Raw genomic sequence first — 18,704 nt, 5'->3', positions numbered from 1 at the left:
TTTTTTAGTATCAGCTAATCTACTGCTGAAAGTCTTGAGTTTCTGTGATTATGCCTGCGATCGATAAACCAGTGGATCAAAAAAAATCATTTGAAATTATGACTAACCAACACAGATTATTTTCTTATCAGGTTACTCTGTTACTGATATTTCCTCACATTTTTACACTGATGAAATTGCTATCCCATTTTTGGATAGAATTCAATATTTAGGTGTAATCTTCAATTCAGCTTTAACTACAAAGTATCAGGTACAGAGAGTGGTTGGTTTAATGTTTTAAAAATTGAGATTAGTCAGGCACTCGACTGAGTACTTAAATCCAGCCAATTTCAGGACAGTAATTCAGAGCTTAATTACTCCTTATTTTGATTATTGTACCAGTTTACTTGTTGGCCTACCTAAGATCTTTGCAGATAGCTCAAAATGACACTGTTCATATCCTTAGTAGACTACAAAAATTTGAACATATTTCTCCAGTTCCTCTCTGTCACGTCTGTGGTCGTGACCACCCTCAGACTTACCCTATTGCTGGGAATCAGTGTCTGTACTGGTTTCTGTCTACTTCTGAGTTGGCTCTGTTTCTGTCTCTGGGTGCTGGCCACTTCTAGCATGGTGCTGATTGCCTCAGTATACTGCACCTGTGTGGGTTTAACCTCTCTGTGCCTCAGTATACTGTTCCTGAGTTAGCTCTATCTCTGTGGGCTGACTGCTCTAATTGCTTCACTACTCTACACTTGTGTGTATTGGGCCTCTCTGTACTTCAGTGGGCTGTTCCTGAGGCAGCTCTGTCTCAGGCTGAGGTGGGCTGGCTGCTTCCAGCCTGACACTAATTACCTCACTAGACTACACCTGTGTGGGTTAGGTCTCTCTGGGCTTCTGTATGCTCCATGCCTGTGGCCTGAAGGGGTGACCTCATCTGTCAGGCCCTTCTTAAGGAACTGGTGTTCTAGTTTTCAGTGCCTTTGCATTGCCAATGCCTACGCAGTGCCTTAGGTCCCAAGGTTAGTGTGCTGTTTGCACAGTTAGCTTTCCTTGTCTTTTCTTGTGGGCTTCCAGCCCTTCTGCTTTGCTAGTTACTATCACCTGTGGGCCTTGCCTTCTGGCTCAGGGTATTATTGCTCATAGGCTTTCTGCCTAGTCTATTACTTACCTGTGGGCTTCTTGCTTTCCTGCTCTGGGTATTATTGCTCTGTGGGCTTTCAGCCCTTCTGTGTCTATTATCCCTTTTATCTGCGGGCTTCCAGGCCTTCTGGCTGTATTACTGTGGCCTGGGGGTTTCCAGCCTTTCTGTGGGTTTCTAGCCTTTCTGGGTGTATCTCTCTGACCTGTAGGTTTTCAGCCTGTGTATATTATTCTCCGTGGGCTTCTAGCCTTTCTGTTATCCCTGTGCAGTGGCTCTGCTCCCTGTCTGAGGTTGGTTAGCGGCTGATGCTGCAGCCATTTCTCTCCTTTCTATCTGTTAGCTACTGTAGCTCCAGTCTAACCCTTCCTCTGGCAAGCATATCTGTCATTCTCATTCCCTTGAGCTTAGCTTGTATGTAGCTCCTGTATCCTGCTTCTCAAGCCTGAACCCTGCTGTAGGACGTTGTTCCTGGATTCCTTGTTGCTTGCCTCTTCAGCTCCAGCCCAGCCACACCAGTCCTGTCTACTTCAGCCCGTCTTAGGGTTGCCTGTCTCCTGTTGGGTGGTTTTGCCTGCTGCTGCCACCTCCGTGACAGCGGCCCAAGGGCTCACATTTCCCCGAGAGACCTGACACTCTCAAACTTCATTGGCTTCCAGTAGAGCAGAGACTTCAATATAAGATGTTATTGTTGGTTTTTAATGTTTTAAACAATAATGTACCTGCAGTGACTTCCACATGCTTATGCATTCATCAACTATCAAGAGCATTAAAATCTGCCTCCTTGAATTTATTGGGCATTCCATCTTCTCATACTGTTAATCTGGAAGAATATAGAACCTCCATTTTTATATAGTCGGGCCAAAATTATGGAACACAATACCATTCTCTTTAAGAACAGTGGCAGTGAGGAGTCTGGATACGTTTTTAAAAAAGAGACTGAATATTCACTTTTTCCAGCAAGCCTTTGGTAATGATGTAAGCTAATAATTTTTAGCTTTTGATATTACTGATCAAATATGCCAGTTTTTTTGGTTTTGTGTCTTTTTATAGTTTTATGCTTTTATAGTAACACAGTAAATGATGGCAGATAAAGACTTGAACGGTTCATCTAGTCTGCCCAACAGTCACACTCATTATGACATAACAAATGTGGTATAAAATACTTGATCATCATATCTCTTTGGTATTTCTGGGACATAACGCACTCATGTTCGCCCTGCCCTGTCCTTTTGTTCAACTACTGAAGTTGCCGTTGAATCCTACTACAGCCTATCCAAATCCGTTCTAAATTACTGGAGTTTCCATGAAAGCCGTCTCTAGGACTTCCTAAACCGTCTTGTCATTTGCAAGACACACTGTAAAAGTCTGTCTGGCACTGTCCTCACGTTCTAAATTACTGGAGTTTCCATCAAAGCCCTCTCTAGGCCTTCCTAAACCAGACTGCCATGTACGGGAACCAGATGGTACAAGCTTGCCCAGCACCAGCCTTAGTTCTTCACAGCCAGAGTAGTCATATAAGCGCCACTTGACATGCAAACCACACATGCAACTATGGAGTCTTGTTTTTTTTATACCATTCATTTTCTAATTAGAGATCCTCTCTGTTCATCCCACGCTTTTTTGAATTCTGTCGCCATTTTCTCCACCACCTCCCTTGGGAGGGCATTCCAGACGTCAACCACCCTCTCCATGAAAGAATTTTCTGACATTACTCTTAAGTCTACCACTCCACAACCTCAATTCATTCCTCTAGTTTTACTGTTTTCCCTTCTGCGGAAAATATTTGTTTCTAGATTAATACCTTTCAGTATTTAAACATCTATATCATATCTCCTCTGTCCCTCCTTTCCTCTAGGGTATACATATTCAGATCTTGCAGTCTCTTCCCATATGTCTTTGTTGCTTTCCTCTAGACCACTTCAAGTCTTTTTACATCCTTAGCAAGATATAGCCTCCAAAACTGAACACAATGTTCCAGGTGGGGCTGCACCAATGACTTGTACAGGAGCATCTACATCTCCTTTCTTCTTCCGGTTACACCTCTCTATACAGCCTAACATCCTTCTGGCTACGGCCACCTCCTTGTCATACTGTTTCATTGCCTTCAGATCCTCGGATACTATTACTCCAAGGTCCCTCTCCTTGTTTGTGCATATCAGTCTCTCACTTCCTAGCACATATGGTTCCCTTGGATTTCTACTCCCTAAGTGCACCACTCTGCACTTCTTTGCATTGAATTTTAATTACCAAACATTAGACCATTCTTCTAACTTTTGCAGATCCTTTTTCATGTTTTATTATGTATGTTTGATTGTACTATGCTGAGAATAGTAGATTGAACAGGTTATAAATTTGTAAATAAAGACAGGAACAGAAAAAAAAACAAAAAACTACTTGCTTCTTAAAGTTCTGTTATTCTAGCCTTGCTTCTGATATATCATAGCTATAGAATTGTCTACACCCATGAATGTTTTTCACATTTTGCTGTGCCACAGATATGCATGCACTTAAAATGAAATTTCTGCACTAATTAGCACAGCATACTCCACATTTTTCATGACAAAAAATATGTTTTGGGGGTTTTATTGGGGGGGGGGGGGGGGGGGGGGGGAGTGTACACAAAAAAATTTAAAAACCCTAAAATGCAACCATTGGATAAGTCTCCACCACTCAGTCTCTACTTTGTGGAAGCAACCTTTTACAAAAATTATAGCTATGAGCATGTTGGGATAGGTTGCAACCAAAATTGCATGTCTTTATTTACCTATGTTTAGGCCGTTCACAAAACTGTTCAAATTCTGGTAAGCTCCTTGGGCAGCACTAATGGACTGCAATCTTTTCAACTGGACTAAGCTGGAGATTTAAGTCTTTGCTCCTTAGACAGTTCACTTGACATTCTGAAAGGTGATAACTATCCCAATTTCAGCTTTCTTGTAAAGAGAGCAGGGATTTTTTTCAAGGACTTTTCTGGAGTGTGTTAAGGTTCAATTGGAGGGTAGTATTTTTAAAATTTTAAATTTTTAACTGACCTATTTTACTTTAATACTGAGGCAGAAAGGCCTAGGAGTTTGTCTGACATATCTGTCTCTGATGGAAAAAGTCAGCTCTGCTGTTGGGCTGCCTTTGATAAGAAATTGTCAAAGGGCAACGCCCCTGTTTTGAGGGTGCAAACAGGTCACCCTGCAGAAGAACCACCTGTTTATCCTCAAAATATGAAAAACAAAAACAAACTTGTTTTTGCCATTTGTCACTGTGATTTGCATATTCTGGGCAGGTTCAAACATGTAAACAGGCAGCATATATAAGTGGGTACCATTGGAAGAGGTAGCCAGGTTGCAGAATAAGGGATAGAGCAGAACCTAGTGTTTCTGATTGGTAGGAGTACCAATCGGAGGCTAGCAGAACCTCTTGCCTTTGAAAACCTTGGCTACTACCCTAATTCCATCCCATAGCCTCTGCCCTAATATCCGAGCTTGCTTAATACCAATATAAACCTGGAAGCTTTTCCAGGGCAGCTTGATTAGTTGTGGGTTTCTTATCTAAGTGAGGCAAAAAGAGAGGGTCATATGGGACAGTAAGGGCATGTGGTCAAGTTAAAAATCCAGCTCAGGAAAGCTGAAGACACGACAAGAAGGAAAGGTTTAAACCTAACTCTCTGGTTGGCTGGGAATATACAGGGCTGAACCCCATTTGTTCATGAGCAGGCCCCCTGATTTATCCTAACTGAAAGAAGTGAGGTATTGGCTTGGGGAAAGTTCAAGCCATAACCAGCAGCCCCCTTGCTTACCTAGACTCATGGCTACTCTCACCCCCCCTTCTTATTACTTATGATTCTTTTCCTCTTCCTAGCAAGCAGTGTTTGTGAAAGCTTCTTTCTGGGGACACAGTGAAAGGACTGTAAGAGTTGTGTCTGTGTGATGTCAGTCTGAAACAGACATTTTATTTATTTTTATTTGTTACATTTGTATCCCACATTTTCCCAACTATTTGCAGGCTCAATGTGGCTTACATTGTACCGCGTCAGCTTTCACCAGCCGACAGACGGGGAGGGAGGGAGGAAAGAGCTAATGAGGGGAAAGTTATAACTGCTAGAGTTTAACAGAACATCCAGAAGCTGATTCTTTGTATGACACATGGAAAAGACAATTCTGTGAGTATTGCCTATGTATGAGAATTGCTATGCAATAAGTGTATACTCATAAGTGTTTATCTGCTGTGATAGTAAATTAGCATTCTTATTACATTTAATGCTTTCTAAGAATATATATATATATATATATATATATATATATATATATATATATATATATATATATATATATATATATATATATATATAATAAATGGGATATATTTTCCAATAGACTGTCATATGCAGAATATGAACAGCATCTTGCTGAAAAGAGAATAAATCTCCCCTCTGAATAAGACATTCACTAACTGTTTACAAGTGGTGTAGAAAGGGTAAAAGTAAATCAATTTTTCACTCTTTCAAAAAGTACAAACAGTAGGGGACACTCAAGGAAGTTACATGGTACTACTTAAAAAAAAAAAACCAAACAGGAGAAAATGTGTTTTCACGCAACGAATAGTTAAGCACTAGAACTTGTTGCCAGAAGGTGTGGTATCAGCGGTTAGTGTATCTGGGTTTAAAAAAGGTTTGGACAAGTTCCTGGAGGAAAAGTCCATAGTCTGCTATTGAGATACACATGGGGAAGCCACTTATTGTCTTTGGGATGAGTAGCATGAATCTTGTTACTATTTGGGATTCTGTCAGTTACTTGTGAACTGAATTGGCCACTACTGGGAGCAGGATACTGGGCTAGATTGACCATTGTCTGACCCAGTATGGCTATTCTTACGTTCTTACCTGTCTGAAGGTCAAAGTATGCACATGAATGATAGGCATATACACATCTGTACCCCAGACTGCAGAAAAATTACATGCAGAGAAATCAGGAACACATTTTTTCACATAATTTTTTTCTTAGGCAATCATGAAGTTAAAGCATCTGCATATTTCTGCTTTAGTAACTGGAACAAACCCCACAAGTAAAAGCATCCATGGAGTCTGCAGCAATGAACCCTCATTTGATGATTTCTCTCTGTTCCTATCACATTATAACGTACAGTGCTACCAATTGCTGCTGCAAACCGCAACAGTGCCAATGAGTGTTATTAGACCATACTTCACATACTCTGACTTAGGAGCAAGTTTCATTATTTATATGGTATGTGCAAAACTAACCCATTTGGAGACACTACTCCCAAGAGAAGCTTTTATCGAAAAAAGATCACACTGTAGCTGATCCATGGTAATACTAAAGAATGTGGTGCACTTGTTACAGACTAGGTTATCATTGGTGTTTCCACAGCAAACACTAACCCTTTAGATGATATTGAGCATTTTCTGTACACTGTATTTTATTACCTGCAGTTTATCTTCATGGTTTGTGTGAGTGTTTGATAGATGCCTAAACTCTTGGGTCAAACGGAAGCAATGTTTTACATGTTCTGGAGAGACAAAATCTTCTGCTACTTTTATACAGCTGTACAGATTATGCACCTTAAAACAATAAAACAAATGAGAAGGGTTTGTGAAGTACAGTAATGCAAATTCAATAAACAAAATCCTCTACATTCTATTCAGTTCTGTCCAACCCCTCCCCCTCCCCAAAAGAACCCTTTCTGCACATGCATTTCTGTTCAATTCCTTCTTCTTCTAACTGCTAATAATACACTTGTAGCAGAAATGCACAAGATTTGAGAATACCTTCCATTTATCACCTGGACTGACAAATACTGAAGAGATCATAGCTACATACCTGATGAGGGGCTCCTGCTGGAATAAAGACAGCATCTCCTAGGAATTGCACAATGGCCCAGCCCTGAACTCCATATTCCTCATACAAACGCTTGCGCAAGATCTGATCAAGGTACCAGCTTTGGTCATGGATTGGATCATGGTCTGGAGGGTTCTCTTGTCCCTGCTCTTCTCCAACCTAAATAAAACAAACAAACAAAAACAAAACAAAAAAAAACTGGTTTATACTACAATCCCAAACAGACCAATTCACAGTTGCTTCACATCCCGAAGGACTGGAGAAGAGCACATTGGTCCCTCTCCATAAAAGTGGAAGCAAGCAAGAGGTTGGGAACTACAGGCCGGTAAGTCTGGCTTCAATGGTAAGTAAATTAATGGAAACACTGTTAAAACTGAGAAAAGGAAAGTTTTTGGAACCTGTGGCAACATGGTTTCACTAGAGGCAGGTCTTGTCTGACAAATCTGCTTAATTGAGAGAGATGAATCAAGGGAGAAGTGCTAGATGTGGTTGATTTAGATTTTCGCAAAGCCTTTGACATGGTTCCGCATAATGATGTCTGTATGATGTTTGTTTATTGAGATTGGTATGGATTGATTTTATGTAACATGTCTTTATTGTATATTTTAAAACTTGAATCACATTATGTATGTTGGAAATGTAAGCCACCTAGAACTTTCTGTGATGCTGCAGAACATAAAATTTTAAATACATAACGAATAAATAAACCGAATGCCCTCAGTATGGGCCCTAAAGTGAATGACTGGGTTGGGAGCTGGTTCAGTGGAAGGCGACAGAGGATAGTGGTAAATGGAGCTCATTCTGAGGAAAAGGATATTACCAGTAGTTTGCCACAAGGTTTGGTTCTTGGGCCAATTCTTTTTTGTAAGTGATACTGCTGAAGGGCTATCTGGTAAGGTTTGACTCTTTGCGGATGACACCAACATCTTCAATAGGGTAGACACCCCTGATGGTGTAGATAACATGAGGAAGGACTTAGCGAAGTTAAAAGAACGATCTGGAATTTGGCAGCTAAAATTTAATGCTAAAAAAAAAAAAGGGTCATGTACTTGGGCTGCAAAAATCCAAGGGAACGGTACAGTTTAGGGTGTGAAGAATTTTTGTGCATGACAGAGGAGAGGGACTTGGGTGTGATTGTATGTGATAATCTTAAGGTGGCCAAACAGGTAAAAAAAAGGCAATGATGAAAAATAGAAGGGTGCATAGAGAGAGGAATGGCCAATAGGAAAAAGGAGGTGATGATGCCCCTGTATAAGACTCTGGTGAACTTCCAACTCGTAAATAATCTACTAAATACCACACCGGTTACCTCTAATAACAAAGATACCCCATCAGCAGACAACCTTGCGAATTACTTCAGGGAGAAAATTATAAAGATACAAACTATGACACCCAGCAACACAATTGATTATGCAAACCTCCTGGAGTGTCTAGATCCAATACATGGAGAATATCCAGCAGACCGATCATGGATCAACTTTGACTCACTATCGATCGAAAATATCTCCCAATCACTCAAAAGATACGCCAAGTCGCAATGCAAATTAGACATCTGTCCTAGTAATATTATAAGATCTGCCCCTCAACAATTCATAACAGACCTCACGAGATATCTAAACTACATGCTACAACGAGGTCTCTTCCCAAAGGATAAAGGAAATATTCTACTCACTCCTCTACCTAAGGACGCAAAGAAAAGTACAAGTGACCTAACCAACTATTGACCAGAAGCATCTATTCCGTTGATAACAAAACTTATGGAAGGAGTAATGACGAAACAGCTCACTAACCACCTAAATAAACACTCAATTCTGCATGAATCTCAATCAGGATTTCGATCGAACTACAGCACAGAAACAGTACTAGTAACTTTGATGAACAAATTTAAACAAACAATTGCAACTGGCAACAACATACTCCTCCTACAATTTGACATGTCCAGTGCCTTCGATATGGTCAACCATAGAATATTATTACATATCCTGGAATACTTTGGAGTTGGAGGGAACGTTCTTAACTGGTTTAGAGGATTCCTGACAACAAGATCATACCAAGTAACAACTAACACGGCGATATCAACCCCATGGATACCTGAATGCGGAGTTCCCCAAGGATCCTCTCACCAACCCTCTTTAACCTAATGATGATACCCCTAGCCAAGCTATTAGACAATCAAAATCTCAACCCATACATATATGCAGATGATGTTACGATTTACATCCCATTCAAACATAACCTAAAGGAAATCACAGATGAACTCAACCAAAGCTTCCAAATCATGCACTCCTGGGCGGATGCATTTCAACTAAAACTCAACGCAGAAAAAACACAATGTCTTATACTCACCTCACAACACAACTGAATTCACCACCATAGCCACCCCAAACTTTTCCCTCCCCGTCTCAAACAATCTGAAAATTCTGGGAGTTACCATTGGTCGAAATCTCACACTTGAAATTCACGTGAAGAATACAACTAAGAAAATGTTCCACTCCATGTGGAAACTCAAGAGAGTAAAATCTTACTTCCCAAGGGCCATCTTTCGGAACCTGGTACAGTCAATGGTATTAAGTCACCTGGACTATTGCAATGCACTTTATGTTGGCTGTAAAGAACAGACTATCAAAAAACTTCAAACAGCCCAGAATACCGCAGCCAGACTCATATTTGGAAAAACAAAATATGAAAGTGCAAAACCCCTGAGAAAGAAACTACACTGGCTCCCTCTTAAAGAATGCATCGCGTTCAAGATTTGCACGATTGTTCATAAAATCATTTATGGAGATGCCCTGACTTACATGCTAGACCTCGTGGATCTGCCACCCAGAAATGCTAAAAGATCCTCCTGAACCTTTTTCAACCTACACTTCCCCAGCTTTTCCTATATGAGTACGCAGCTGTGGAATGCACTTCCAACTCACTTGAAAACGATCAACGAACTAAGTGACTTCCGCAAATCTCTGAAAACCTCTCTCTTTAACAAGGCCTACCACGAAAACCCATAACTAACTAAAACACAACACCTATCCTCCTTTATCAGAATGTATCTTTCCACAACTGCTTGACCAACTCCTTTTGTTTCCTTGACTTCTTTGTAACACCAATTGTATTCTCTACCCTGGTATGGTGATGCCATATCAGGTCTTTGTAAGCCACATTGAGCCTGCAAATAGGTGGGAAAATGTGGGATACAAGTGCAATAAATAAATATTGTATATAATCCTGCAGACTACACCTTCAAAAAGCTATAAACAGGATGGAGTCAGTCCAGAGGGCGCCTACTAAAATAGTCAATGGTCTTTGTTATAAAGCATACAGGGACAGACTTAAAAATGTCAATATGTATATACCTTGAAAGAAAGGCGGGAGAGGAGAGATATGATACAGACATTTAAATACCTATGCGGAACAGGGGGGGCATAAGATGAAGGTTAAAAGGGATAGACTCGGAAGTAACCTGAGGAAATACTTCTTCACTGAAAAGGTGGTGAATTTGTGGAATGGCCTCTCAGTGGAAGTGGTCGAGACAAAAACAGTTTCTGAAGTCAACAGAGTTTGGGACAAGTACATAGGATCTCTAAGGGAGTGATAGGGAGAGTAGATGGCATGGATAGGCAGACTGGATAAGGCCATATGGTCTTTATGTGCCTACATTTTTATGTGTTTCTGTCAACAAACTGAGTAAAAAAAGTAGCCTGTTTGATGAATCAATGAAGATTTTAGGTATCACCTTTGATGCTAACTTAACTTTCAAAAGCCAAATAGATACTGTAATGCAGTTGGCCTTCTTGCTTTACACAGAATTCAGGTGGTAAAGCCTCTTTTGCCCCTCTCTCTCATCAGGACTTTGATCTTATCTTTGGTTATTTATTTATTGCATTTATATCCCACATTTTCCCACCTCTTTGCAGGCTCAATGTGGCTTACAATACATCATGAATGGTGGAAATATATAAGAAAATAGACATTTAGTATTACAGAAGGATCTTGGGTAACATTATAATGATAAAACATGATAGTAGTATAACAAGCAGATATTATAAGACAATTCTGGATGTATGTGGAGGAGTTCACATTTGTTGATCTTTGTGGTATACCTTGTTAAAGAGATGGGTCTTCAGTAGTGTGCAGAAGTTAGTTAATTCATAAATCGTTTTTAAGTTGCGCGGCAGCGCGTTCCAGAATTGTGTGCTCAGGTATGAAAAGGTTGACGCATGTGTTAGTTTGTATTTTAGACCTTTACAGTTGGGGAAGTGAAGATTAAGGAATGTGCGGGATGATTTTTTAGCATTCCTGGGTGGTAAGTCTATCAGGTCTGACATGTAGGCTGGGGCATCTCCGTGAATGATTTTGTGAACTAGGGATCATATTTTGAACGTGATGCGTTCTTTAAGTGGGAGCCAGTGTAGCTTTTCTCGTAGGAGCTTAGCACTTTCATATTTTGTTTTACCGAATATGAGTCTAGCTGCAGTGTTCTGGGCTGTCTGAAGTTTTTTGATTATTTGCTCTTTGCAGCCAGCGTAGAGTGCGTTGCAGTAGTCTAGATGACTGAGTACCATTGATTGTACCAGGTTACGGAAGACGGTCCTTGGAAAGAAAGGTCTTATTCTTTTTAATTTCCACATTGAGTGGAACATCTTCTTGGTTGTGTTTTTCGCATGGTTCTCAAGTGTTAGGTGTCGATCAATGGTAACTCCAAGAATTTTTAGGGTGTCCGAGATTGGAAGATTCAGTTTTGGTGTGTTAATGGTGGTGAATTTGTTCGTGTTATGTTGAGAGGTGAGTATTAGGCATTGGGTTTTTTCTGCATTGAGTTTCAGCTGAAATGCCCATGTATGCATGATATGTAGACTGGTTGATGTCATTGGAAATTTCCATTAGATCTTGTTTAAATGGGATGTAGATCGTTACGTCGTCTGCGTATATGTATGGGTTGAGGTTTTGGTTTGATAGTAGTTTGGCCAAGGGTATCATCATTAAGTTGAATAGAGTCGGTGAGAGGGGGGATCCCTGTGGAACTCTGCTTTCAGGTATCCATGTGGCTGATGTAGTCGAATTAGAAGTCACTTGGTATGATTGTGTGATTAGGAACCCCTTGAACTAATTGAGAACGTTGCCTCCAATTCTGAAGTACTCGAGGATATGTAGTAATATTCCATGATCAACCATGTTGAAGGCGCTAGACATGTCAAATTGTAGAAGTAGTATGTTCTTGCCAGTTGCAATCATTTGTTTGAATTTAGTCATGAGAGTAAGCTGCTTTAAGACACCTTCTGCACTGCCTGCTCCTTTGCTTGATACGCTGCATATCTATTTCTGGAAGGAATAGGGAAGTGACATGGTAAACAGATCCTGTCCTTTTGGGATCACAGATAGTAGAAAAGATGTGCATATCTTCTGGCTCTTTCTCAGGCTGTTTGCTGCCATGTGGGGCCTAGGATAAAGAGGATTCTTTGCAGATATCTGTAAAAGAAGAACACTTTCAGAGAGGTGATCTGAAGACTCCATCTCTCTACAAGACACCAAGGAAATCCAGAGATTTACTACGCTTTGCTCCAATCTGGATAGTTGTACTGGCGGCTGGAGCTGGGTCCCTCACCTGGTATTTTCTAGGTGACGAATCTGGTCCAGTCCTCAGCGCTGTCTTCCTTTTTCAATTCTTCTACAGTCTATGCATTTGGAACTTGTAGGCAGTTGTGCCCATCGATCAACAGCGTGTTCCAGTCCGCCTGATCCCAGTTTGTTCCGGCCCGCCTGATCCCAGCTTGTTCCGGCCCGCCTGATCCCAGCTTATTCCAGTCCGCCGATCCAGCTTCCCCCTGCTCGTTCCAGTCCATCTGCGCCAGCCTGCTTGCTCCGGTCCAAATGCTCTAGTGTGTTCCAATCTGCCTGATCCGCCCGCTCCAAGCTCGTTCCAGTCTGCATGATCCAGCTTCCCCTTGCTTGCTCCAGTCCATCTTCCCCAGCCTGCTTGTTCCAGTCCAGATCCTCTAGTGTGTTCCAGTCCGCCTGATCCGCCTGCTCCAAGCTCGTCCAAGCAAGTCCGCCAGATCCCAGCTTGTTCCAGTCCACCGATCCAGCTTCCCATGCTTGCTCCAGTGTTCCAGTCCACCTGTTCCAGCTTCTCCCTGTTTGTTCCAGTCCATCTGCTCTAGCCTACTTGCTCCGGTACACCTGCCCAGCCTGCCTGCTCCAGTACAACTGCTCCAGTCCGCCTGATCTGCTGCGAGCCTCTCAGCCATTGACTTACCTGCCTGCCTGCTGCTACCTTGTCAACCATTGACTTACCTGCTCGCCTGCCTGCCTGCGAGCCTCTCATCCATTGACTTACCTGCCTGCCGCTGCTAGCTTGTCAACTATTAACTTACCAGTCCATCAATTCCAAACCTCCAACCCAGCTCTCCATTCTATCTACCTGCTTAACACCTTAGTCACCACACAATCACCTGCTACACCTCAGTCACTACGTATGGCTCCTATCCACATTCTCTTCCTTGCCCTGTCCCTTCCTAATCTCTTCTCCTCCCCACCCCCACTGTCCACCATTGGAACTCGTTGCCCTCCCGCCTGGCCCGCCATGGCAATACCCTTTTTACCCCCATCCCTCACCACCCCTCTTGTCCCCCTCCTCCATCCTAGCTCTCAACCTTCAACACTTCCTTCCTGCTATTAACCCATCCCCATTCCTCCTAAGTGCACCCCGCCTTCGTAGCCCGTCCTCCCCCTCCCTCCTCCGCTCTCTCTTGCTCCTCCTCCTACTATCTGCGGGAAACATTAACCCTAATCCAGGTCCCCCTCATCTGTCCCCGTCCTATCCACGCGGACGATCCCGGGACGTCTCCAATCTCGTCTCTATTCCCCTCCTCCCCCTTCTTCCCTCCCCTTCTCTTGCGCCTTGTGGAATGCCCACTCAGTCTGCAACAAACTGCCCTTCACCCACGATCTCTTCATCTCCGACTCCCTTCAACTGCTCGCCCTAACCGAAACCTGGATCTCCCCGGACGACTCTGCCTCAGTCGCAGCCCTTTGCCATGGTGGTTACCTCTTCTCACACACTCCCCGCCCTGGCCGCGGTGGAGGCGTTGGGTTACTACTCTCGCCCTCCCGTAGTTTCCAACCCCTCCTCCTACCGCAGTCTCACAGTTTCTCATCCTTTGAAGCCCACTCCATCCGGCTATTCAACCTGCTACCACTCAGAGTGGCAGTCATCTACCGCCCCCCTGAAAAAATTCTTCTCTTCCTTCCTTACCGATTTCGATGCCTGGCTCTCTGTTTTTCTTGAACCCTCATCTCCGTCTCTCATTCTCAGAGACTTTAATATACATGCTGATGACCCATCCGACCCTCACGCTTCTAAGTTCCTCACCCTAACTTCCTCCTTCAACTTCCAGCTGTGCTCTACCACCCCTACTCACCGTGACGGCCATTGTCTTGACCTCATCCTTTCCTCATCCGGCTCACCCTCCAATTTCTAAGCTTCAGCTCTTCCTCTCTCCGATCACCACCTGATCACATTCACACTTCTTCACCCCCCCCTGCCCCACCCAACCTTAACCACCACCTCCAGGAATCTCCAGGCCATTGACCCCCTCACCTTATCCACTAGTATCTCTAATCTCCTCCCATCCATCATGTCCTCTGAGACTGTCGACAAAGCGGTCTCCGCTTACAATGCCGCTCTCTCCTCTGCTCGACACCCTCGCACCATTCACCTCCCGTCCCACAAAGCGTACTGATCCCCAGCCTTGGCTGACCCCTTGCATCCATTACCTTCGCTCCTGCGCAAGATCTGCCGAACGCCTCTGGAGGAAATCTCGTACTCATTCAGACTTCCTTCACTATAAATTCATGCTATCCTCCTTCCACTCCTCCCTATTCCTTGCAAAACAGGACTATTACACCCAATTGACCAATTCTCTCAGCTCCAACCCTCGTCGTCTCTTCGTCACCCTTAACTCTCTCCTCAAGGTGCCCCCCGCTCCCACTCCCCCCTCACTCTCTCCTCAATCACTGGCTGATTACTTCCACGACAAAGTGCAAAAGATCAACCTTTTCACTACCAAGCCATCACCCCCCACCCCCCCCTTCACCCATTAACCCTCTCCCTCAACCAACCAACCAACCCAGGCCTCCTTCTCCTCCTTTCCTGAGATCACCGAGGATGAAACCTCCCGCCTTCTTTCCTCCTCGAAATGCACCACCTGTTCCTCTGATCCCATCCCCACCAACCTACTTAACACCATCGCCCATACTGTCAACCCCTCCATCTGTCGCATCCTTAACCTCTCTCTCTCCACCGCAACTGTCCCTGACACCTTCAAGCACGCCGTAGTCACACCTCTCCTCAAAAAACCATCACTTGACCCTTCCTGCCCCTCCAACTATCGCCCCATCTCTCTCCTACCCTTCCTCTCCAAAATACTTGAACGCGCCGTTCACAGCCGCTGTCTTGATTTTCTCTCCTCTCATGCCATCCTCGACCCACTCCAGTCCGGTTTCCGCCCTCTCCACTCGACAGAAACAGCACTCTCTAAAGTCTGCAATGACCTGCTCCTGGCCAAATTCAGAGGCCACTACTCCATCCTTATCCTCCTCGATCTTTCTGCCGCTTTTGACACTGTCAATCACGATTTACTTCTCGCCACACTGGCCTCATTTGGGTTCCAGGGCTCTGTCCTCTCCTGGTTCTCCTCCTATCTCTCCCACCGCACATTCAGGGTGCACTCTCATGGATCTTCCATCCCGCTATCTGTTGGAGTTCCCCAGGGATCTGTTCTTGGACCCCTTTCTCTTCTCTATCTACACCTCTTCCCTAGGCTCACTGATCTCATCTCATGGCCTCCAGTATCATCTTTATGCTGATGACACCCAGCTCTATCTCTCCACACCAGACATCACCGCAGAGACCCAGGCCAAGGTATCAGCCTGCCTATCCGACATTGCTGCCTGGATGTCCAACCGCCACCTGAAGCTGAACATGTCCAAGACTGAGCTCCTCGTCTTTCCACCTAAGCCCACTTCTCCTCTTCCCCCACTCTCTATCTCAGTTGATGGCACCCTCATCCTCCCCATCTCATCTGCCCGCAACCTCGGGGTCATCTTCGACTCCTCCGTCTCCTTCTCTGCGCATATCCAGCAGACTGCCAAAACCTATCGCTTCTTCCTTTTCAACATCAACAAAATTCGCCCTTTCCTCACTGAGCACACCACCCGAACTCTCGTCCATGCTCTCATTACCTCTCGCTTCGACTACTGCAACTTGCTCCTCACTGGCCTCCCACTCAGCCATCTATCCCCCTTTCAATCCATTCAGAACTCTGCCGCACGTCTTATATTCCACCAGAACCGATATACTCATATCACCCCTCTCCTCAAGTCGCTTCACTGGCTTCCGATCAGATACCGCATCCAATTCAAGCTTCTCCTCCTTACTTACAAATGCACTCACTCTGCTGCTCCTCACTACCTCTCTACCCTCATCTCCCCCTACGTTCCTGCCCGTAACCTCCGCTCACATGACAAATCCCTCCTCTCAGTACCCTTCTCCACCATTGCCAACTCCAGGCTCCGCTCATTTTGCCTTGCCTCACCCTATGCCTGGAACAATCTTCCTGAATCCCTACGCCAAGCCCCCTCCCTACCCATCTTCAAATCCTTGCTTAAAGCTTACCTCTTCAATGCTGCATTCGGAACCTAACCTTTCGAACATATAGGTTGCCCCTATCTGTCTGACCTATCAGATTAACTGTACATTTGTCTTTTAGATTGTAAGCTCTTCGAGCAGGGACTGTCTTTCCATGTTAAATTGTACAGTGCTGCGTAACCCTAGTAGTCCTTTAGAAATGTTAAGTAGTAGTAGTAGTAGTAGTTTCAGTACTGTGGTAAGATCGAAATCCTGACTGGGAGTCATGCAGTATTGAGAATTTGTTTAAGTAGTTTGTGAGTTGTTTGGTCACCATCCCTTCCGTTAGTTTGGTTATTAAGGGAATGGATGCTACTGGCCTGTAGTTGGTTAGTTCACTAGCACTTTTCTTTGCATCTTTGGGTATGGGGTGAGTAGAATGTTTCCTTTCTCCTTCGGGAAGAGTCCATTTTGTAACATATAGTTCAAGTGATTCGTTAGGTCTGTCATAAATTGTTGAGGGGCAGATGTCATAAGGCTGTTTGGGCATATGTCTAATTTACAATGAGATTTGGCAAATCTTTTGAGCGTTTGGGAGATGATAACCTCCGATAATGTCTCGAAGTTGGTCCAGGTTCTGTCTGCTGGGTGTATACCAGGGTCTGCATCTAGACAGTCAAGGAGTTCAGCGTAGTCGATGGTACTGACAGGTATTTTAAGTCGCAATTGTACGATTTTCTCTTTGAAGTATCGCGCGAGATTGTCTGCTCCTGGTGTATCCTTGGTGTCAGTTGTGACTGGTGTAATATCTAGTAGTTTATTCACGAGTTGGAAGAGTTTATGTGTGTCCTTGTAGTTTGGTCCAATTTCAGTTTTGTAATATAATCTTTTAGTTTGTCTTATGGTATATTTATATTTTCTTTGAAGTTGTTTCTAGGCGTTTAGTGTGGGGTCGTCTTTCTTTTTATTCCACGCTTGTTGCAGTTATACAGTCGACCGCCGTTAAACTTGTTCATGGTGCCCGCAAATTTTATCATATGACTCCACTACTTTTTTCTAAACACTGGCTTCTGGTTTTGGCGCGTATTCAGGTCAAACTCCTTTTCGTATATAAAGCGAATGATACATACCTGTAGCAGGTGTTCTCGGAGGACAGCAGGCTGATTGTTCTCACGACTGGGTTGACATCCACGGCAGCCCCTCAAACCGGAAGAAAAAAATCTTGCGGGAGGTCCCGCACGCGGGGCACGCCCACCGCGCATGCGCGGCCGTCTTCCCGCCCGTGCGCGACCGTTCCCGCTCAGTTAAATGACAAGCAAAGAAACGAGGAAAAAACGCAACTCCAAAGGGGAGGAGGGAGAGTAGGTGAGAACAATCAGCCTGCTGTCTTCGAAGAACACCTGCTACAGGTACGTATCATTCGCTTTCCCCGAGGACAAGCAGGCTGCTTGTTCTCACGACTGGGGTATCCCTAGCTCCCAGGCTCACTCAAAACAACAAACATGGTCAATTGGGCCTTGCAACGGCGAGGGCATAACAGAAATTGACCTACGAGGAACAACTAACTTGGAGTGCAGCCTGAACAGAATAAAACCGGGTCCAGGAGGGTGGAGTTGGATTCAAACACCAAACAGATTCTGCAGCACCGTCTGCCCGAACCGACTGTTGCGTCGGGTATCCTGCTGAAGGCAGTAATGAGATGTGAATGTGTGGACAGATGACCACGTCGCAGCCTTGCAAATCTCTTCAATAGTGGCTAACTTCAAGTGGGCCACTGACACTGCCATGGCTCTAACACTATGAGCCGTGACATGACCCTCAAGAGCCAGCCCAGCCTGGGCGTAAGTGAAGGAAATGCAATCTGCTAGCCAATTGGAGATGGTGCGTTTCCCGACAGCGACTCCCTTCCTATTGGGGTCGAAAGAAACAAACAATTGGGCGGACTGTCTGTGGGGCTGCGTCCGCTCCAGATAGAAGGCCAACGCTCGCTTGCAGTCCAATGTGTGCAACTGGCGTTCAGCAGGGCGGGTATGCGGTCTGGGAAAGAATGTTGGCAAGACGATTGACTGGTTAAGATGGAACTCCAACACCACCTTCGGCAGGAACTTAGGGTAAG

The 18,704-nt window shown here is 44.2% G+C and overlaps 1 protein-coding gene across 1 annotated transcript in view; it reads right to left on the bottom strand.

The window, feature by feature from the left end:
* Positions 1-18,704, bottom strand: part of KDM3B (lysine demethylase 3B) — a 479,529-nt gene that overhangs the window by 25,839 nt on the left and 434,986 nt on the right. The window contains 2 exon segments of the mRNA XM_030211010.1: positions 6,555-6,689; positions 6,949-7,125. Coding sequence (XP_030066870.1) covers positions 6,555-6,689; positions 6,949-7,125 — 312 coding nt within the window.

The sequence above is a fragment of the Microcaecilia unicolor genome, chromosome 8 (genome assembly GCF_901765095.1).
Source record: "Microcaecilia unicolor chromosome 8, aMicUni1.1, whole genome shotgun sequence".
Classification (NCBI taxonomy): Eukaryota; Metazoa; Chordata; class Amphibia; order Gymnophiona; family Siphonopidae; genus Microcaecilia; species Microcaecilia unicolor.
Note: the sequence above shows the minus strand (reverse complement) of the source record. Positions and strands in the feature narration are given on the sequence as shown.